We start from the raw sequence: 23491 nt of genomic DNA, 5'->3' as shown, positions 1-23491 counted from the left end.
GTTTGGCTCACATCAGTCAACATAATAATAGAGTAGCTGAAAAAGTGAGAGTAGTTTCCTTTAAAAAAAAAAAGTCAGTCACACAAAAGTAAAAAAAAGTATGGGCCAACAAAAATGATCCTAGACGCATTTCATCTCTAGAAGGTTCCTCAATTAAATTTAAAGGTACAGGTATACCTTCCTCTAGTAAGCTGGTTCAAAGTCTTTGAGTTCATGCTTGAGAAATAAAATTTATAATCTAGAGTTTTCATTCAGTTTTCGTGGTTCGAGTTTAGACCGTTTAAATGGCTAATATTTTAAACCCTGTACAATTTCTTTTTACAGTGCAAGGGTTAACTGAGCTCGTCATGACTGAAATCCGACACAGTTCCTGAAGAATGAGTCTGCCTGTAGAGACATTTCTCTCTTCGCCGGCTCGTTTCGGCCAGAAGCTCCACAGGTGGGTTTCGTGTTGACACGTATAACCAAACTGTAGACAGGAGGTGAGCTGTCGGTGTTTATGTGACGCGGGGGTGCTCCTCCTTCCCTCCCCGGGGCAGAGAGCCGCTCCACCGCCGTCGCCGCCTCCTCCTCGTCCGGGTTCACACATGTCGACCGCCGCGGAAAAACTTACGCCTTTTTTAAAAGCGGAGTTCAGGGGGGAAATCACCGTGACAGGCCGTAGATGAGCGTGTAAGTAAGAGTTAAAGGTTGTTTTTGTTGTTGTTTGTTTTTCATTTTGGTTTGGAGGAATACGGATATTTTCGTATATTTCCTGTTGTTGTCTCACCTGTGCAGCCAGGTGCGGCGATAGGACACCTGTGCACACGCAGTGTTGACACGATGTAAACTCCTAATGTAGTGAAACCGCCTTGTTAAACTCAACCATGTGATATATTTAAACTTCAAAACTTAATGTTATGTAATGGAAATATTTGAAGTAGTTTATCGTGTCTCCTGTCACTTCTGTTTCTCCAGCATGGTGGATTACAGTGTTTCAAATGGACCTGGATCCGTGTTCTCATTTGAACCAGAGGACCTGGCTCTGATATCCCTCCTGGAATGCCCCTTGTGTTTTGAGCGGCTGGATGCTTCTGCCAAGGTGTTGCCCTGCCAGCACACCTTCTGCTTGTCCTGTCTGCAGAGGCATGGGGTGGCCCAGTCCCAGCTGTTCTGCCCGGAGTGTGGAGCTCCTGTCCCTGTCAGGACAGTGGAGGAGCTTCCGGAAAACCTGCTGCTGGTCCGGCTCCTGGAGGGGCTTCGGGGCCTGTCAGGACCTGGAAAAAGCCCAAACAGGGTCCTTTATGCATTGCCAGTGGATAAGGGCAGGTTTGAGGATCAGCAGCAGGAGGGTCAACGCAGAGAGTGGCAAGGTTACAGTGAGGTCAGTGCATGACCCCAGTCAATATGCTCTACATTTCTTTTGGGGGTTTTATTTTATTTTTAACAATTATGTCATTAAAAGATGAGGTGTTACAGAAAGTATGTGGACCATAATGTTCACAACTGCAGAAACTTGAACAACATTGTGCAAATTTTTAGGTGTGGCTTGGTGGTAGGATACACACATTAGTGGCTGTGCCTGTTGTGGTTGTTTTCTACTGTGAGTAAAAACTACATTACCTTCGTTCATCATCTTCAAAATCATGTCTGGAATGATCCGTCCGGAGCAAAGGTTCTCAAACATTTTAATTACAAGTACCACCTTAGTAACTACAAAGTTTTGTAAATATACTGACAAATTTAAAACAGTATTGAAACAGGAATTGGACATTTAAAGTAAGATTTATTTATTAAATGTCTTTGAAAAATGGTAAAACTAACGAAATACGGACATATAGCCTACAATAAGAAAGCAAAACATGGCTCAACAACTTTGTGCTATTACTCCTACTATATAAAACAATGTAAAATAAGTTGGTGTTATTGTAAAACCAAAATGTAATCCTTATTTTAAGGACACAGAGCAAAACATATTTGTCAATGGAAATTTCCTTTTTTGTTTTTTGAAAAACTGAGAAACAAGTCATGTAGTTTGTAAGAACACAGAATTCGAACAACGTAATATTGCGTTAAATATGTGACTTTAACGTCTTTTAACGGATTAAAAAAAGCTGTTAAAGTCACATATTTTATTACCTTTCCTCTTTAAATTGCCACTTAGTTTTAATACATTTTTTCTTCCAAAGATATTAGGACCAACTAATTACTTTGGCACAAAAGATCCACATTTGGTTGCGGAGCTCTCGATAGTTTCAGTAAAAAGACATTTAATAAAACATAAAAGTTGAGTTTGGCCTGATAGCATGGGAAAAAACTGTCACATTTTTAATGATAATGCAGTGCTGCAGTTTAATTGGTAATATTTCTCACAGTACAATGATGCATTTTGAAACAATGATGCTGTTTCAGTGCACACAGGTTTCAGTGCACACAGCAAAAAAAATCTCCTGGCGGTTGTTGCTACTTGCCCAGTGACTTGGTTCCAGTGACGGTATTTTTATGGTGTCTTTTGTCTTTTATGCACATTACAGCCTGAAACGGTTGAATTAATTCTGTAATAGTCACACTAGAGCATAATCCAACTCATTAAAATGGCATTCCCTGCTCCGTTTGGCCTGGAGCAAGGCGGTCCGCTCAGACCTGTGTGTGGATGCTGCTGCTGTTTCTCAGGTGCATGTAAACTCAGAGCTGAGGGTTCACTTCCCTCATGACAAAGAGCCGAACACAAACCCCTGCACGTCCCCTGAGTCCTGTTCTCAAACACAAGTCTCCACTGAGAAAGCCAGTGCAGTGCACAGGCTCAAAGTGCTCATAAGTTATTGAAAAACTCTAAAAGGAATGCATTGAAACAGCAAGACTGGGTCAGATAAACTGTGATTCAGTCATGAAGTTTCAAATTTCACTCCTGCCGGAGCACTTTCTCACAATCAACACTTTCTGTTTTTTTTATGCTTTTAAAAAGAATAAATTATTAAACATTTTAGAATTATTAATCTATTTGAAACTCATTTCAAATTTCCACATTATTTATACCTGGCATTCTGTGAACATACTAAGCAGGTTGGTAATTGAGATGCATTTTTGCTTGACATCCACCTTATTGTGAAAAAGTATTGTCTTAAAGGGGGAAAAAGACTTACTTTCTTCCATTTGCTCTGCCTAGGAATTGAGGGTTTACTTAAAATCCCCATCATGAGTTCAAGCAGAGTTCAAAAGGCACTGCTCAGTTCAGGTTATTGAACCTCAGGTCATTTTACAGATTAGACATGAAGGTATCATTTTACATGAAGTTGTTTAACTTCAATTTTTCATTCTGGAATGAAGTAAGTACTACTGTGCAGTGCAGAAGTATTCATACATACTAAGCTTTTTTCACATTTCGCTTTGTTAAAGCTAGAGACTTCTTTGTGTTTTATTGAGATTTTATAACTGGAAAATTTGAAGTTTTTTGTATATAAAAAGTGTAAAAGAGTAGCGAGCATTTGAGAATTTGTCAAAGCTGCAAATATTTAGAGACTAGCTCAAGCTCAGCACATTGGATAGAGAACATCTGTGAACATAATTTTTCTGAGTCTAATCTGCAGAACATTATGACATTGTGAGAAGATTTGTTTTTGTAACACACTCTGGGACCTTCACTGGACTTATACTTAAAGACTTACACTCTAGTAAACTATTCACTAAGTAGGTGACTTATTTTTAATAGCAGTCTCGGGCTAAAAGGGGTTGAGTAGTAATCATACACACTAATCTTTATTATCTTGACATTCATGATTAAATAAAGAAACAAAAATAGCATAAACAGTAACTGGTAGCTTTTAGTGCATTTCAAAAACTAACTGATTTCTAAACCTGCTGGATATTTGACCTTAAAGTTGCAGTATGTAATTATTTACAAAAATATGTTTTTTACATATCTGTTAAAAGTGTCCCTGTCGGGACAGTATAATATGAGATAGACAATCTGTAAAAAGGTTGAGCTCCTCCATGACCTTTCAGTGCTACTTTATCCATCTTAATAAATGCACTGCTCCTCATCAAAAAGGTCTTAACGCTGTTAATCATCCTCATGTGCGTGCTGCTCAGTGTGCTAAAGGCGGAGAAAAAACTCACTGTTTCAAAAAAAATGCTTATTCGTTATCATCGGTGGCCTGCTAACTAGTCTGAGTAGTTATGATAGACTCCTTTGTGGTGAACCAGCTGTAGTGTAGCAGAAAGAAAGGGTGAGAGTCTGAGCAGCGTGAACATAGGGATGCTTGACAGCACTAAGACCTTCCTCCTGGCTTTGATTGGTTGTTTTTTGTGCAGATGACAGCAGGTACATAGAGAGAAGGCAGAGAAACTCCATTCTTTTTTTTTCACAGAGTTTCAGTCTCTTATTATATTGTCACGATACAAACATATTTTTTAATAAAATTACATGGCTTTTTATATATATATGTATATGTATACACATACAGCAAAGTTTCCCACAGTGTATTATAAGCCTGGCGGGCCACCAGGCTTATAATTCACTTATAATACAGACTGCTGGCTCATTGTAGCCAGCGGTCTGATTTTTGGCGTTCCCTGTTCGGTGCATCAACTATAAAAACTATAAACCATCTTTCTTACAGGAATAATTCTGTCCTGCCAGTAAAGTGCTCACCACAGAAGAGACGCTTGCAGTCCTGCTTCTTAAAAAAAAAAAATAATATATATATTTTTTTAAATAAAAAAAAACACGCTGACTCCAAACAACTTTGGAAAACAATTTTAGTCCCTCAGTTCAATACTCCTGTTCCTCACTTCCAACGTCCGTCATGGTGCCTCGAAATGAGTAAGTGACTCGTTGGAAAGGGTCAATAGTTTGGGTCATGCAGAACTGATCTAATCATTTCCATAGCAACGAGCAGAAGCAAGACATTCCCCCAGAACTACAGTGAAGGATTGTAGTTCATTGACCCTATGACCTCTTCTATGACATGCATAGAAGAGGTCATAGCTCTTCTATTCATGAGGTTATGAATGCTTGTGCTTCAAAACATCAGTTCATGTCCAAGCAGCTTTTCGAACCTCAACACTGTGTCCTGCAAGCATTTTCAGTATGCCAGAGATGTTGGTCGGCGTGTTTTTCCCCTGGGTTTTGGCCTTGGATATTTGGTTACCACAGGTATGAAGAAAGTTTTTAACAATCTACTTCCTGGTAGCGATTCAGACATCAGTAGCTCTCAGGACGAGAGCACTTTTTCTGGGTACGATCTTTTTGACACTTTTCTTTTCAATCCTTCCCCGACTGGGAAGCATTCGTCCCCAACTGGGGACTTATATATATATATAATATTTAGCTATTATTAATATATAAATATTAATTATTACTGCTGATTTAGTAATAATTATTAATACTTGTAATACTTCAACCTAGCATAACTGAGCTATTTCCCTCTCCCTTGCTATTTTTTTTCTTAATTAACTTTTTCCTGACCTGTTTTTCTAAGACAGCTATGTACTTCATTAAAGCTCTGCATATCTCATAATATATTTGGTAAAATGCATGGTTATTTTGTCATTTAATTTTAAATAAGCATTTTAATAAATTAATTACAGGTTTGTAGAATTTTAAAAACGGCTTTAAGTTTGCGTAAGGGAAACGCAATTCAGCAATCTTTGATCATGACAGAGTCACGACAACACAGCTAATTTATTTTGTGGTTTCATGTCATTTATGAACAAGCTCCTAAAAAGACAGAACACTTTTCCTACAGACAAATTCAGTGTGCGTGGTCTTTAAAAGCAATGTTGTCACAGGAATCCGCTGATGTCTGACTCTCTCCTACTGCTCAGGCGGCCTTCAGATCGTCAGCAAGCAACCATCGGGCTGATGTATCGGGGGAGCTGGTCTTCACACCTGCTAGCAGTGTCCCTCCCAGCCACAAAGCAGAGGACAAGCGGTACTATGAAAACAGCAGCGACAGCAGCAGAGCGTCTCTCAGCGTGCTGCAGGCTGGCAGCCAGACGCCTCAGCTGCAGCCCCTGCAGCAGGCCCTGCCGCAGCCTCTCTGCAGGGCGCTCTGTGACTTCAACCCAGAAGAGATGGATGTGGAAAACAGCAAATATTATCTCAGCTTCCTTAAGGTCTGCCACTCAATGCAACACAAACACAGCAGGGAAAGCTCATGTTCATCGCCTTCGGTTGTCAGTGTGCGTAGAGTGGAGTTTTCCTGTTTTCATTCGACCAGCCTGCCACCAGCATTCAAAACACTTTTGTCACCCAATGTGCAGCATCACCAAATAGGGGAAATATACACTCACTCACAAATGTAAAAGACTGCACAAATAGTAGATTTTAAAGTCTTTTATATTTGTCTTTTTACAGTTTTTGAGGAGTTTATTTTCAGTTCACGTTTAGGAAAATCTTAACATCCGTTCTCTGAGCTTCAGTGGTCATGTAAGTTGATGCTAGGCTAACTTACGGTAGATTTCACTAAAAAAAAAAAAAAAAAACTTTGGACAATTTTAAGAGTTTGTTATTTTTCCAGTCCCTTATTTTTATTAATCTCTTGCTTATCTTACAGTTATGATTAAGCATTTTTCCCCCTTTTGACGCCGTTGCTTTCATAGTGAAGTAAGATATTTTGTAGCCTTTATTTTCAAGCACTCCCATTCATTGCAGGAAAATATCAGTTTTTTCATTAGTGCTGTATTTTTGTTCTGCAGACCTGTTTAGCAGGTCTGGAAGGATCCCTCTAAAACCTGCTGAACCTTTCAAATCCCTTTGCGGTGAAATGGAGGTTTTCACCTTCCTTAGAGGTTTTGTGCTTTGTTCGGACTTTAAATTAATCTTCATCCCGTATTAAAGCATCTTTTTTTAGGTACTTGGACTGATAGGTTGATGCTTAAAGTAAATCACAGCTGCTTGGTGTTGAGACAAGTTTAATTGAGTTGAAACTTGAATAAATCCTTTTCCTAATGATGAATGAAAATAGGCCATGAGCTGTGAAGGAAGCTTATTAGAGGTTGATTTTTCTTGTTTTTTTGGTAGATGTTATCTATATTTGGATGCCATTTCTTTATTATTATTATTGATTGGCTTTTGTTTTCTTACTTTTAAGTAGGTCTTCACAATTAGAGAAAAAGAGGACAGAATGGACCTAGTAAACCCTTTTTTTTAAAAACTTCTTCTCATTTGACTTTACTTGAACACATTGCTGATTCTAAAAATAGCCAGATGTGGAGTATCCGCTGGTCAAATACAGATCGGATCTTTGAGCTTCTAACCGGGCGGTCAGCTGTCGGCGCCGATCAGGGTGAAAATTGTCCTCTCCACATCAGCAACTAATTCATTCGCGCCTCTTTAATTTTTTACTCAATGTTAGTAATAATGACGATTTTCTAGAAAACTTATAAAGAGTCAGCAGTTTTGAAAATAGCTGACTCACGACCTCAGCATATTAGTCTCTCTAACAACGTGCGATCATGAATGTACTGCACAGTAAGTTCACGGTGGCACCATTATATAATGGTCACTGCGTTTTGTTCGCTCGCCTGTTTTTCACATAGGCAAAACTGAGACTTATGGAGCTGAGGGCACCGACCTCTGCTGCACTGGTCGTTACTTACCCTGAAGCATCTCTGAGGCTGTTATATAAGGGCCTCGGTTTCTTGTGCGCTCTCCACTAAAGCACACTTGAGCTGGCCTTTCTCTTTAATGGAGGTGGTCAAATGGCTTTTTCCTTTTTTTTAAGTGGTTGGCCACAGAAAGCACCAGGCCTGCAGACACAAAGCGAGCTGATGTCACATACGGCAGCAGAAACACAGGACTCTGAGAGTTTCTGGGCAGAGTGCTCAGTCTCTGGGATGAGCTCCATCTTGTTATCAACCACCTGATGTTTTCCTTCTGCTCTCTATGTGTCTCTCACTTACTTCCGATCTTTGCAGGGAGACATCCTGACCGCCATCAGGCGAGTGGACGAACACTGGATCGAGGCAAAGTTGGGGGAGAAAGTTGGGATTTGTCCCAGACAGTTTGTAGAGGTGAGCTTCTTTTCTTCTTTTTTTTTTCTCGCTCTACTTTTCAACTAGTTCTGCTTTAAGATGCTCGGCCCTCGACGGTGAAAAAAAACATGTCCCAGATGTGACTGGACACAGCTCAGCGGCTGGATGCTGCCTTATTTTTCAGTTAAATGGTTGATTCATCAGTAAAGGTCACTGTTATGCTGCAAAGCGCTGAGGCAGAGGGCTCGTCTGTGAAGCTGTGCTGTGTCTGCAGCTGCTCATTAGTGTGTGACTGTGTGCTTTACTCGGGTTTGCTGGGCTTGCTTAGCTTGCTGGCTGTCATTTGTTTTCCTCTGTGCTTTCTGTCTTAAGGAATTAACTTCATCCACGCTGGAGAAAAGTGCATTTGCTCCTACAGTGTGTTCACTGCTCCTGGTTAGATTTTCTCCAAAAGTCTCCTCTTGTCACTAAGACATCTCCGCATGCACCTGCTTTTGTCCCCACGTCCTCGCCTCCTCCTCTTTCATCCATCTTAGCCTCTGCTTGTACTTTATTCCTCTCCTAGCCTGTCTCTCCTCTCGTCGTGCAGCCAGGCATGAAGACACGGTAATGCTTTCTCTTTCCTGGGTGACATAACAGCACATCACAGTGCCGAGGGAGCAGCATCAACCCCGCTATGCCTGTCTGTCTGTCTGCTCCTTTCTCAGCATCGCTCAGCCCTTCTTGGCTGATTGGCTCGTACTTACCCTGTCTGCCTGCCAGCCTGCACAACAAGTTGTAAGGGAGAACCTAGTTTTTGATAAGTAGGTGTGTTTAAACAGCCGCTTTGCCGATCAGTGGGAGCAGAAGGTTGTCAGGCACTAGCAGCGTGTAGGAGAGGATGTTGCATGAATTCATCCTGATTTTTAGTTACGCTTCTCTGACTATTCCAGCCAAACTCTGCATCTGCCAAGCTGCTTAAAGGAAAGGGCCGGAGCGGGAGTGACTCAGCAGAACCTCACCATCAGTCCGGCAGCGGGGGCAAAGACAAGGCCGCTGACGCATCCAGCCGCTCTGCCCATTACGGAGTCCCTCAGGTCCAAACCAAGACCCCCGTCATCAATGCTTTGCGGAAGCAGCCCACAGCCAGCTCCTTCCAGCCGCCCGCCAACATCAGCTTCATCCCTCAGGGTCAGCCGCAGCATTTCTCTGTGCCCTCCGCAACACGTAGCCAGTCCTACCCTCGCAGAGTGAACTCTCGGCGAAACAGCCGGCGCTCTGACTCCCACAGACACCTGTTACAGGTGAGTCGAACTCTGCAAGCTCTTCACCTTTTCTTTCTGCTGTACTTGCATCACTGCTGAGCTAAGTCATGTTTGACTTTGTTTTCTTGTCAGGGATTTATCCGAACAGAAAACATGTGGTTGGCAAAAAGCGTGCGGACGATTTTCAATGGGATAATGGAGATGTTTTGCTTGAGTCATAAAAAAGATCAAGTTGACCTCAGGAATGCAGGGAGGGAAATAATAACACTGATCTCAAGGAGCGGATAACAAAGGGGCGTTTGCCCGTGCAGGGTTTGATTAAGAGGCTCTTAAGAGAACACAGATGTGGAAAAGAGCAAGATAAGAAAGATGAGAGTGGGTTGTAACATTGAAAAGGTATTTAATCATCTGAGTCTAGGGGGAGAGTCCAGGCTGAATTCCAGCCAAACAGGGAATATGTAAGCTTGTGTCCTTTTTTCTGCCATCAACTCAAGCAGAGTCTTGCACAAATTGAGACATTTGATACAGGATAAGAAAAAATGTTTTTAAAATACCTGTCTTGTGTTAAATATGTAACTGCATCATACAACAGAAAGGTTAGAGATTGACTGATCAGAGGTTTGTTTGAATTCTGGTCAACAATTTTATGAAGCTCTGACCAATTTCTTACTAAGAATTTCAATTGCTTTTGAAATAATTTCTGAATCAACTGAAAATGTGACTATCTTTATAATAAAATGTTTTCTAGTAAAATAAAACAGTAGCTTAAAGCTAAAAGTTCAGACTTTTTGCATCACTGAAAATCTGTAAATACAGTAATGTATTCAAAGACATTTGACTGAGGTACCTGTAGAAATACATACTAACTAAAAATAGTTACTGCTTGTTATTTGCAGAAAATATTAAAGCTCACACAATTATTTTTGAATACTTCAGAATGTACAATGCTGAAAATTAGGACAATTAAGGAACTATATGTTTTCCTTAATTTTGTTTCCAAAATTGTATAAAAGAAAAAAAAACATTCCAAATCTCCCACAGTCAGTTATGCTTCTCATTTCATTTTAAAATGAAAACTACATTTCTCTAAATAACTGAGTTAAATTTGGCAGAATGTGTCTGACAACATGACGTTGACTAAAAGTTGTCAAAAAGCAACTGATTTGAAGGAGTTTATGACCAGATTAGAAACAAAAAGCTGATTCAATTTGAGAACGGTTTCGAAGTCATTTGTAAACCTTAACCTTGTTGACCTTCTAAAGTTTGTGACCTACCAAAAATACTCAAAAGACTACATTAGTGACTCAACCAGGAAGTCACAGAATCACCTAGACAACAAATACTGCAGACATCACTTGGCTCAGTTAAGGTCAGAGTTCATGAGTTAACAATCAGAGTATGCATAGGAAAAAGTGAAATACAATATTTTTTTTCTCCGACGTAAATTTTAAAATGAATTTAACATTTTCCAACTTAATATTTCAGAAGACAAAAAACTCTTAATTGAATGTTAATTGTTCATGTTAGAAATGTATTTTCATTGTCGACTTCAAACAGCCTTTCTGTCATAATCAATCATTAATTATTCAGAGTAGCAGCAGAAGCAACATCACCTCCTATAAACCATTCAGTGTCACACAGGTTTACACATAAACAGGGTTTCGATAATACTTAAAAACTTGACCTCATAACAGAGTTCATATTTAGACTCTTTAGCATCTTTATATAGATGTTTGCCATGATTAGTGTAGTTAACAGCAGGCTCTTTCTTTAATTATGAGATTTCAGTATTTTTCTAATCCACCCTGCTTAATGACCAAATTTTTCAAGAGAATAAAACAGAGTAAAATTACTGTTTTAGTTTCCTGCTATTTGCTGATATGTCCCATTCTATTTAAGTAGTGGCTTCTGCCATCCTGAGTCTTGTTCTTTAAATAACAACGTCCACACAAGTTACAGTTACTGTTTAAGTTTTATTTGTTTACAAAATTTCAAATAAATACTAGCATTTCAAATGAAAGGCTGCATTTAAGTTTTTACAATCTTAAGGAATAATACAGCAGAATATCCAGATGGTAGATCATCAAGGCGTTTACACCGACTGCAGCGGTCGCACTGAAACCTGAAAACCCTTGATAATATAATCTGCTGGTCCACCCCCTCACATAATAGTTTCCCTTGAATTACCTCAGATTTCAGAGCTCTAACCTGCAATTACATGTGTCAGCGCATAAAAAAAAGTAGGGGGAAAAAAATCTCATTTGTGCTGAAGAAACCAGGAGGGGAAGGAAGTGGAGGATACCTGAGAAGAGTGATAAGAAATAGAGGAAATGGGACAAGTAAGGCAGGAAGAGGGGAAAAAAATGTGAGAGAAAATACTTGTAAAGAAAAATGTTTTTGAGCTGGGAAGAGAAGCAGCCCACAAAAAGGCAATCCACAAGAGGGAGAAGGAAGGAGGTGGACAAATGAGAGAATGATGTGGAGAGTGGGAGGCTTAGAGTGTCCCTCAGTGTCTCTGCTTATTTTGCTCATGCTGCTGCTACTGATGATGATGAGGATGATGATGAGTCACTTGTGAAGTTGGTTACATAACAGACCACACTATCCTCCTTCCTCTTCACGAAGCAGGTAACACCTTTACATCAGTCGGCATCAGACAGGCATTAGCCTCTCGGTCAGGGCCGGGTCCCTGAAGCCGAGGCTGGGTCCGCCCAGGCGACCGAGCCCAGCTTGGGGATGGGGTGAGATGGGGTTTCTCCGAAAAGCTGACAGGCTCCTCTTACCTCAGGTTCTGCTTTCTGAGAGAGCGGCAGCATCCCTCCCACTGTCAGGGAAATGACGTTCATCATTGTGAATATCAACATGGTTGCGTAAGAGCAGAATTTAGGATGGAGATAGAAAAGGTAAAACAAAATCAATATAAGATCAGGCTTCCCGTTTTACAGCAGAATCACGCCTTACATTTAGCACAAACTATTTTAGTCCATATCAGATGTACTTATTCACCTGGTATGGAATTCCTTTTCAAATTAGAATTTTCTTTTCTCAATGGGACTTTTGGTTTCTAATGTCATATGTATTTATAACAGGGGAATTTCAGTTTCTTACAACAAAATTATCTGAGGAAGGGACTTTTATTTTCTGATGAGACATGTGCTCCAACTCAGTTTTTCCAGTTCTTATCAGCGTTTGTAAAAACTTTTGAACAACCGCTGCCAAAATGGTATATGTGGGTGTGTGTCAGGCAGGACATTTCTGAAACATGCATGACAATGTACTCAATTTGTATCTATTTAATAGTGGGTGTATTCAAGTTTGCACTAGGACTGGGGACAGTCCTAAATATTTAACAAACATGTAGGTCCTCAGATATTTGCTACTTAAATTTGTCCAACTAATTCTCTTTAAATGCAGATGCACACTATTTATTACAGCCTAGAGTTTTAGATAATATTTAAAAATCAGTCAAAATGTTATATGATGTCTGTAATCTTAATCTGTCTCTGCTTTTTGGAGCAGCACCTTCTGTTTTGAATTAGGATCCCTACATTATCAAAAACTCCCACAAATTAAAATGACTCTCCAAATGTAAGTTTGGAAAGTTAAAAATGTAGTCTTATATGGATATTGTTTGACTTATTATGAACCTTCTGCTGCACGGAGCTCTGAAATATGTTCATTTGCATTTCATTATGTGCGGATCAGTAATTGCTGGTTCAGCTAAGCAAACAGAGCTTTGCTCCCACTTCATCGCCACAATCCTGTCAGCTTGGATGTGGCGCAATGTGCCGTGTCGTGAAGTTGCTCAGCTGATAGAAACACAGAGACATGTTGATGAAAGCAATACCATGGAAACAGGCTTAAATCCTAAATGGTCTAGTGCTCATCTGTCACTAAAAGTCTCTATGCTTGGACTTACAAAGCAGATGCAGACTTTGGTCAAAGAGTTGTCTAACACATGCAACATTTGTCGCACAGACAGTTTTTTTCATCGCATATGTGACTGTTTTGTCGAACTGCACAGCAGGTCAGTCAGCGTGTCAAACGATTGTAAGTTTTTTTGTCTGACATCTTAAAAATACTTCATTATTGTCAGACGTGTTTTCACAAATACTGGTTCTTGTGTTCAGATAATATTTAGATATTCTGACAACATTTCAGAAAACATCACTCTGTCAGTGGTGGTAGTGTGATGGGATGAGACTGCTTGGTTACTTTTAAGGCCCATTTGATTTGCTGTAGTTGATGAAGCCATATATTTTGCTTTCTAGCAGGAAATCCTGATGGAGGTCATTCAGCCACTAGTTTCCGTTCCAAAGCAATGGAAACTAATGCAAGACAGCATTGCTGGTGAATGCTGTCTTGCATTCACCAGCAAGACAGCAAGTGAATGACTTAAAAATTATTTGAGTTGAGGGATTCGAGGGGACTTTGTTAAAGATGAACTTACGTTCAATGGAAATGTTTTGTCATGACCCGTAAAAGACTAAGCATGCACGTTGTGGCTGAATTGAAACAATTCTGCACAGAGTCCCTTCACATTAATGTAAATGAGTCAGAGTATTATCACTCATTCAATGAAAGTATCTGCATCACACCTCACAAACCACTTGTTAGCACTAAAAAGCTGGACTCCTCATTACTCTCTCATGCAAACCATAGAGGTTTCAGTCATCCCTGACAACATTTGATGTCACCCCCAACTTTTCATCACCTCCTCTGCACCAAGTGACAGCAGTTATAGTCTGAATCATATTATGGATTTGTTTTCTCTTTATTGAAATGTCTGTCTGTGACTGTCTCCATTCAGTCACAGACTGGGTTACACTGTCTCCATGGATTACACTAATCCAGTTTTGTTTAGACTGAGCAGGGTGTGTCTATTTTGGGATTGGTTTTACAATTTCCTGTGATTTTATTATAGATGCACATTATACCCATTATCTATACTGCATTTGAAGTACTCACCTTTAGCTCATTAGCAGATGAGCTATAGTTAGTTTAGTTATTATGGGAAGCTCATTCATACAATGTTACTGTGTTGTGACAGCTAGTATTGGGGAAAAATGGGCCTTGTTCCTGCTGGAAAAAGGCATCCCCACAGCATGATGCTACTGCCACCGTGCGTCACTATGGTGATCGTGTCTTTTAGACGATAAGTCAAACCTTTATTGTGTGGTTTAGATATGTGGATAAGAGACAGTTTGTTTTGAGGGGTCTCAAATAGAAATTGGGATGAAATAGTTTTGAGAACAGTTGGTTTTGTCCTTAATAATTGCTGAACATTCACTATTAATTTGTGTTTCTGTAAAAGCGGATCTTATGACAACTTGGTTCATGTTGTATTCTCTTCTACATCTCTTTTAAAATGCTTGCTGCATTCAGTTTATAAGTGTGCAGTCTGGTTCCTGTTTTTAGATTAACATTTTTAGGCTTTTTTTGGCCTTTTATTTCTCCCTCGTCTCATTGAGACATGTGGTCTCATTTTCAAGAGCAATCGGTTTTGAACTGCCACACAAGTTTACAATATGTTAGTACAAACTCTGCAACAAATTAACAGAAAATAAAATGCAAGATGGGAGCAATAGGGATCAGCCATGCAGTGATTCTTTCACCATTAAGGCTTCTAGTTTTGATGTCTTTGTTGTCGGGTTCAAAATATCATGCTACATTTATGAGGGGACACATTTAAGAAAAATATTTATCCCTTGACAAAATATAAAATACATTTCCACATTCAAGCTGGCAGTAAACTTGGAGGCGATTAGAAATTAAAGTTCTGACAATTGAAGACTTTAAACAAAGTACTGGTATAGCATTATTCACTTATTAGTACAGCATGTGTCTTAATGGCAGTTTGTTAGGATGAGCCAAAGACAAAAGGCCGCTCTGTTCAGCTTAAGTTCTCACAGAACATCTTGAACAAACCCTTATTACAAATCTATCCTGGTGACGCACCCTCAGAAAGATTTATTATTTCAACCATGAGCAGCCGAGGGTTCAGCAAATTCAAAACAGCTTTGATTTTGCTCTGCCAAAGTGAAACACAGTACGATTTGAAGCAATTTTAGAGAAGATGGTGACATGAGTTTCAGAAATAAACATCCTGAAGGATAACCTTAACCCCATGTAGCCCTTACCATAACATCCTTCCAGCTTAATCTGAGTTAAAACTTAATCTAAATAGGTGCTCCAAAGGATAAATTGATTAATGCTTGTTATATGTCATGTAATAAAGAATTAAGATATCAATGTTAAAACTTGGTGGCTCTGGGCTGATCCATATATATATATATATATTTTTCTTTTTTGCTGGGCTGGGTCAGATCATTTTTTTTGTGTTTGTCAAATTAATTATATAACCATTATTGCCAATTTTGATTACATTGATTTAATTAAACCTTTGATAAACATGCTCTGTTTCATTCCACAAGTAACTTTAAACCAATTAAACCAACCAAGTTAATAATAGAACTAACAGTAACATACGATAAGCTAACAGATCATCTTGACCCTTCTCCTGATACTGAATTAAAATAACAGAATTTACTATTTTTATGTTGAATGTAATTCAGGTCTAGTTTTTATTAAAGTGTTACCTTCACATACAATAAACATTATATCATTTAACAAACCTTAATCCCATGTAGTTCTGGCCAAACGTTTCTACGGACTCATTTAAATGTCATCTGAAAAGTTGTCATTTGAGTCAGGCCTGCAGTTGGTAAGATTTTGGAATAGCCCAGACCTTCTCACAGTTGAAAACTTGGGCGCTGCTCTTAAAAGCCTGGTTAATACTCAGGAATCAACCAGTTTGAATAAATATGACCAGTTCTAGTTGTGGTTGAATAAACAGTCAGATTTATGCCTAGGTTTAATTGCCACTACAGTGAGCTTGTGGTTGCTGAACAATTTCTTAAGGTTCATTTAACCACATATCCACACATCTGAACATGCATGTATAATTTTGCATGATTCACTTAAAGACCCAAATCAGTAAAACATTTATGCCGATGGTGACTCTATCCAAAGTTTTAGTGTGAACAGGATGAATATTGATATCCTCACACTCAAAGCGCCTCATGTTTGCGTAAGACTTTAAGCACAGAGGGAAAAAAAACTGAACAATTTGGAAGGAATTTAAATAATTCAAGAGGTGATAAAAGTATTTTTTTGTTGTTGTTGTTGCATAATGTTGCAGAAGAATTTTTGCACAGGAGTTTTGCATAATTGTAAGAAACTGTGAAATGATTCTGCTGCCTTAGAAAGGATATGTAAACTCAAACTTGTGAGTTTACATATACGATAATGGTTATGATTGTTTTGGGTATAATTGTGTGTATGGAGTAACGGATGTGAAAGAAGAAATATAAAACATTTTCCTCTGAACGATGGATGACGTAGAACAAACTATGTATCTTAACTTTCTCTCACAGCTCAGCCATTTCTCATTACTATTTTAATTAACATTATTTAATTAAATTATTTTAATTGTTTAAGTGTCCAGTCCTGGAAACTTGCGCTACAGCTTAATAATTTTGGACTTTGTGCTTTTAGGATTTAATGTGAATTGAGAGCCTGATGCGAGCTGCATTTAGGAAACAAAATGCCCACAGGCCAGCAGTAATGCTTTAAGTAGAAGATGAGTGGGGGTAAGCTATAAATAGTACCAAATATCTGTTATGACAAAAGATAAAGGGCAGCACGAAAGTTTCTCCACCCACTTTGTAGCGACTGTATTAAAATAATGTGAGCAGGAGACAGTGGCGGAAGGAAAAGCAGAAACAGGTCTAGTCAAAGCCTTGTTAAAACCATCATCAGTCTTCTAACAAGAGGGATTAAGCTCTGAACTGGATCTTTAACGGTTGGCTGGCTCGCCGCCGTGTCACTCCCTGTCATTCACCGACAACGCCATGGCTGACTCACAGCTGGCTGACATCTAGCCTGGAAAAAGTTTCCCAGCTTCTCAGCCTTACACAGAGAAACTATGTTCATAGACTAACTATTCTGAACAAGCTTTCGTTCATTTATATTTCATGGTGTATTCTACATAGCTTTATGCATGTGCATCGTTGTTGCATCAGCAATTTGAAAGTAAAAGGCTTTAAGCACTTCAAAGAGTAAATCATCAAATCGTAAACGCTACGCAGACAGATGAGAAAGTAAAGGAGCAGAGCGATTATGATGCTAGCTGTTCGCAACACAGCTTATTTTTGTCCACTTAAAAGTTATGTGCTGTTGCTTTCAAAGTGTCTGATCACAGGCTTGTGCAGCTGTAAAAGATTGAGGAGAGATGATGAACAAAACCTCATTAGGATAGCAGAAAAACTATGCTTTTTATTGTCATTTTTAGACTTTATGAGAAGTCTCGCAATCTTATTTCTTGTTTAAAGTCATAAACAAATTTTCTCTACAAAAGCTTTTTTCTAGCTAAGTAAGTACTTCTGTTATTATGCAAAATAAATATTGTTTGTTTGCACCAGACACTTTTATATCTTGTGCTGTGTCGTTAAAGCTTTTTTATAAAGTCTGTGCCAGAGAGGAAACAGATTAACCATTACAACCATTTTGGTTGACAACATGGCAAAAAATTTTTAATTATATGTCTTAAATGCTGGTTTGACTAAAGTTCAATTAAGCTAAGTTTGTTGCTGCGTGGTGGAAAAGAAAGACAAATATTATTGGATTATTTTTCAAAGTTTCTGTTTTATGCGTAACTTCTTGAGTGAATGTTTCCCCTAAGCTTCATATTTACATTCACAGAAAAACAGAGTAAATTCTTCCAGTTACCAAATCAGCTTGAGATCTAAAGTTTTTATACTTTAGATCTGTGATTTTCCTTCTTCATCAACCAGTTTTGCTCAGGCTGAAGCCTACAGAGGAGTTTCATGGTTGTTTCAGTGACTGCAAGTTGCCCAGATTCTGTGGCTACAAAACAAACCCAAACCTTCATCTCTCCACCACCATGTTACCAGCTCTTCAGACAAACTAGACTGCTTTTGTCTCTCTTTAATTTTACAGTCAAGAACTGTAACAATAAACTTGCTAACTGAGGCTTGCAGAGTCAGATTTTGTGCATCTTTTTAAGCATGACCCTCTTCTGGCTTTGGGTGATTTTGCTTTTAAAGCCCATCCCAGTTTGATGGATTTAAGTAGCAATACCTGACGACTACTTTTCTTTCTAAATCCAATGGAAGCAGTCATGGTGTACTTTGCATGCTGCTTTTTTATTTTGTAGTTATTTCTGTTTGGTGAGTAATGAAAGTTCAGAATCTGCTGTGTGATTTGGAAACGTTGGGTATATTTGAATAATTTTCCCTTCTGATCTAGAATAAATGCTTATTTTTGTGCTACCGTTTAAGACCTCGATTTTGAAATATGAAGCTTAAAGTCCCCTACTTTAAAACAGTGTAGCACAAAAGTCATTTGCGTCAGTTTTTGAACTTCCTTTCAGATAATATCATCAGCTTCTCATGGTACAGAAATACATGCTCCTGTATTTATTTATTTTATTTATTTATGTGCATAATAAATAAAATCCTAGGACTTACTGGGTAAAAATAACTTCACAACTTGGCAATCATAATTTCCCAATCATAAGAGCTGTACTGAATTTGTTAAAATACCCCGAGAGACACAATGAGACATCAGCTGTCTACGTCGGACAGATCAAACGAATATCAGCTGTACTAATAGGTTTTGCACAGAAATTTTCCACTTTGTTCTTTTCTGTTCTGGTGCATGAATTACCATTAAGCTACACCCAGTATAAGTCACAGTGCATGTAGGATGAGGTTTAATGACGCCATTCGTACCCACCATCAGGTCTCTTGTTGACTCATGTTGTTAAAAAAAAAAAAGACATTACATTCCCAGAAATGCAGCTGTGCCCTCATCTCTTATACATGTGTACTTTCATAATGCGCTGTGCATCATGCTTTCAGTTTCTTATTATAATTTCAAATCGGATTGCCTTTCAGAGTGAGAAGAAAATGACCAGTGAGACCCCGTCCACAATCTCCATGGCTCTGATGAACCCCCAAATGGCCTCCTCCTCTGCAGACGGCAGAAACTCCTCCACGCAGCAGCTCTCGATCAGCGTGTGAGTCATCTGTAAAACATAACATTATTAAGATGATAATGTATGATCGTGTGTGCAAGAATGAAAGTATTAAGGGTATAATAAGAAAAGCTTGAGTGAAATTTTATGGGCTATGAAAATGTGGTAACAACTTAAGCAAACCATGGGTGTGCCCCTCCAGGTGCGCTGTCCTGTACTCCTACAAACCTCGACGACCGGAGGAACTGGAGCTGAGGAAAGGAGAGATGGTGGGCGTGTACGGGAAGTTCAAAGATGGCTGGCTGCGTGGGCTGTCGCTCCGAACGGGGAAAGTGGGCATTCTTCCTAGCAACTACATCACCCCTGTGCTCAGGTGAGAGGCTGCATCTATATACGAGCTAGGAGGCTTTCAGTCATGCATACATTTCAGAAATGTGGTCAAACTCAATGGAACTCAATACCCAAATAAATAAAAGAAACAATTTTAAGATCTCTCTCTAATTTATTATTGAAGAACTTCATACACAGCTTATTAGAACCAAACACCTCTCTTGAAGAACTAAGAAAGTAATGCCAAATTGTGACATGAGAGAAAAAGAATTCATGGTTTGCAAAATATTTTTCAAATAAGTTGTTTGGTCATTTGTTCTCATGAGTCAGTGCTTTGTAGAACCAACTTCCACTGCAATTACTGCTACATACCTATCAGGGTGTGTCCCAGCTCGGTCAAATTGGATGCAGAGGCTCTGTGAATATCACGTTTCAACTCTTACTGTGGCATCTTGGTTGGCATTAGTTCTGGACTTTGACTGGGCCGTTTCAAAACATGAATGTGATTTGATTTGATCTAAACCATTCTTTGCAATTTATTTAAGGCCCGTGTTCCCTGGTCCACCACATCACTTTAAAATCACAATAAGACACAGTTGTGTTTGTGGTTAAAGTGTGAAAAAATGTGAGAATACTCTTGTAAGGTAAAGTACTGTTTTTAAAATGACATGCGTTTTTGTTACAGAACCTCAGCCAGACTTTTGGAGACCAAAGCAGCTAACGCATCATCGCATTACAACACAGTATCTGGGAAGAAACCCACCGCTGCAAAAAGTCCCACTGTGGTCCTTGCTCTCGACAAGGTGGGTGGCGATGGAACGAAATTCTCAACAGGACCGGTGTCAACTGTGCCAAATGGAGCACAGCACGCCGCGTCCTCCAGTGGAGCTGCTAAGCCGTCCTTTTATGGGACGTCTCAAGGTTGGGACACTGTGAGACGTGTTTTCAACCCCAGAGGTCAGTGAGAAATCAGTTTCTAATAATGGGCTGCTTTATCTTGGTCAAGCAGTTGTTAAACAAAAATGCACTCTTTATATTTTATTTCAGCCTCAAACCGTCCCTCTCATGTGTCCTCTTATAACATCCCGTCCAACTCGCAACCTTTCGCACAAGTTCAAGCGTCGGGCTACTCACCTGCTCTTCAGAGAAAGAGAAACAGCAGCTTCCCATTCTCCAACTCCAAACCTTATGGCTGGATGACTGAGCCAGCAGCGCTCTCTGCTGGTGCGGTTGTGAAGGACAGGGACTGTGGTGCCTCACATGAAGCAGTATTTCAGCATCACAGGCAGCCTGCTGCAAATGCACCTCAGTCGATTTTAGTCAGACCTGACGCACAGAAAAACAGCATAGACAAGGTAATGTCAGATTCATGTTTGCCTTCGTTTTCAAGTTCTCAGGCTTTTGGGAAGGTTAAATGTTTCTTTGCATTTCCAAAGCCTCCAAAATCAGTTCGGTTCCTGACGGATGAAGAGTCTCCTCCTCCAAGACATCGGACCTCCTCTTGGTCATCTGGGTCTCAGGTTCACCCAAACTGTCGTCCTGGGGCCCTGCCTTTAGAAGTGTGGGCCCCTTCTCTCACCATGGGGAGAGACGGACCGGGGATCCTCCTCAAAGACGGGAAAGGTCCAGTTCTTAGGAAGGGCTTTGAAACGGCCGTTTCTGATCCAAATTCTAACCCGCAGAAACCATTCAACTCACAGCCGTCGCTGTCAGCCTTGTCCGCTCAGTTCAGCCCCGTCAGGTAAACTTCACTTTGGAGTCCTCACTCACCCAAGTAGAGGCAGACCTGAACAATTACTTATCTATTTTATTTGAAATGTTTTGTTTTCCAGGCACAGAGTGACCACAACACATTTAGCCCAGACAGACTCAGAGCTCAGTCTGCTGCAAGGAGAGGTGGTCCTTGTCCACAGACCTCGGCCTGACGGACGGGTCCTCCTGACGCAGGAGAGCAGCGGACAAACAGGCATTTTCCACAACACTATTGTCCAAGCCCTTGAGAGGCTCAGCTGACTGTGTATTACTGCTAAATTAATGGATACTTCTATTAGGGATGCACCGATTGCAGTTTTCTTGCCGATTATGATCTTTAAAAAGTCCAATTATGGCTGACACCAATTTCTTTTGTCTGATATGTTGCTAAATATAGCATGAAAGTCGCTGAGTTGGCAACAGTGGGGTGACTATTGTTAACTGCAAATGTGCAGACATAACCTGGTGGGCCGGTCTATCAGTCAAACCTCTCTGACAGCAGAGCAGAAGAGAACAGTGGCTGATTTTTAAATATTTGCTGACGTAGATAAGATTGGGGGATAAGATGTGTTTCACATGTAAGTACCAGCCAATCACCAATCTCCCAAAAATAAGGAAATTGGCGCAGATAAATTGGCTGGCCGATAAACTGGTGCACCCCTAATTTTTATCCTGACTGCCAAATAACTTAATAGATCAACTGAACAAAACGAGTGTTTATGTCCAAAAACGAATCCTGCCGCACGACAATCAAATAACAGGTTTTTACTTTGGACCTGAGTGGATGTGAGAGCGTGGGTAAAGTCTTCACAGATGTATTTTGTGTCCTATAATGTGTGCGCATGTTTGTAACACGTGATATTATTCAAGTTTTGCACTAAAAACCCACTTCAGGTTCCTTGCTTCATCTGTTACACAATGGTGAGTGCCTTTGTCAAAACCCACCAAGAAAACATATTATATTTGTACATATTTAGAGAGATTAGGTAAATTATCTGTACTGCTTTTGTGTTAATAAAGTATAGTTCCAGAACCTCTAACAGTTTGGCTTCTTTCTTCTATAGCCCAACCTTTCTTCAGGCCACTTTAATGAACCTGTAAGTGTTTTTCATTGCAGTATTACGGCTGGGAAGCTATGACTGAATTTGCCTCAATTGAGACTAAAATGAAAGGAAAATGTTACATTGCACAGACAGCTATGATAGTCAGAAGAAAAAAAGTGTAGAAGAACCAAACACTGGTCAAGAAAACTAAATTCCTAAACTAGAACATTTTTAAAGTGAGTTATCATACCTATATACAAGATTTACAAAGGGTAACATTATTGAGAAAAACTGTAACAATCCCCAGACCTTTTTGACTGTTTCTGGCAGGCTGTTGCCTGGACTCTTCACCAATAAATCCTGCTGATTATTTCATAGACAAAATTCTAAGAGTAAGACTTTTGTGACCTCGGTAATAATTTGTTCACATAGATCAATTGAGCCATTGAACTATGCATTTCATCTCAGTTTCATAGAAACTAATCATGGCTTAAAAACTGCAACTTGCTGACTAGACATGGTGCCCACAAGTTCTTTTTCGTTTTTTTTTTTTACCTATTCATTTGATTTGCCTCTGAAATATTGCATATTTCAAAGATAATTAATATATTTTAAGGAAATCAGAAGCCTCTGTAATCCAACCAAGCATTTTTGCAAATCTAATTTAAAAGTGAATCTGTTTACTCCTTTTTCAGAAAGAAAAGACAGTCCCTTGCTGTTTAGTCAGGATTTCAATCACAGCACACACATTGATGCATCAAAAACATCTTAGTTTTTAATCAATTAATCATAATATAGTGAATAATAAATAGATGTTGGACCATGCTCAACAAGTTCCGATCTAAGCTGGTAGGAAAGGACTAATTTGTCATTTTGTGATTATAAATCTTGAGAAAACTTTAAAGTACTATTATATTTAATAACGTATTTGTTGATGACAACTTTTTATTACTGTAAGCACATGACATCAGCCTACCATAGATTCTTAAACAGTGCATCCATCCATGACAAAGTTGTTCTAAATTTCCCACTGCTTAATTCAGGAAAGGCAGAAGTTATTATTTTAAGTACCATAAAATTGCAATGTTTGAAGTCAAAGCTCAGCA

General features: G+C 39.3%; 1 protein-coding gene across 2 annotated transcripts; it reads left to right on the top strand.

The window, feature by feature from the left end:
- The first annotated feature begins 358 nt into the window (after window positions 1-358).
- Window positions 359-22382, top strand: sh3rf2 (SH3 domain containing ring finger 2). 2 transcript variants are annotated; one of them, XM_028009320.1, is made up of 11 exons: window positions 359-439; window positions 958-1363; window positions 5806-6096; window positions 7900-7995; window positions 8889-9239; window positions 19181-19302; window positions 19463-19633; window positions 20276-20547; window positions 20638-20945; window positions 21027-21331; window positions 21423-22382. In XM_028009320.1, the coding sequence occupies exons 1-11, from the start codon at window positions 378-380 to the stop codon at window positions 21601-21603; spliced, it is 2565 nt and encodes an 854-aa protein (XP_027865121.1). In that variant the 5' UTR covers window positions 359-377; the 3' UTR covers window positions 21604-22382. The 2 variants fall into 2 exon arrangements, with proteins under 2 accessions (XP_027865121.1, XP_027865122.1); XM_028009321.1 differs by lacking the exon at window positions 359-439 and adding an exon at window positions 446-672.
- The last annotated feature ends 1109 nt before the right edge of the window (window positions 22383-23491 follow it).

This window comes from Xiphophorus couchianus, chromosome 23 (genome assembly GCF_001444195.1).
Source record: "Xiphophorus couchianus chromosome 23, X_couchianus-1.0, whole genome shotgun sequence".
In the NCBI taxonomy this organism is placed as follows: Eukaryota; Metazoa; Chordata; class Actinopteri; order Cyprinodontiformes; family Poeciliidae; genus Xiphophorus; species Xiphophorus couchianus.
The sequence above is the reverse complement of the archived record's forward strand: the minus strand, read 5'-3'. Positions and strand labels throughout refer to the sequence as shown.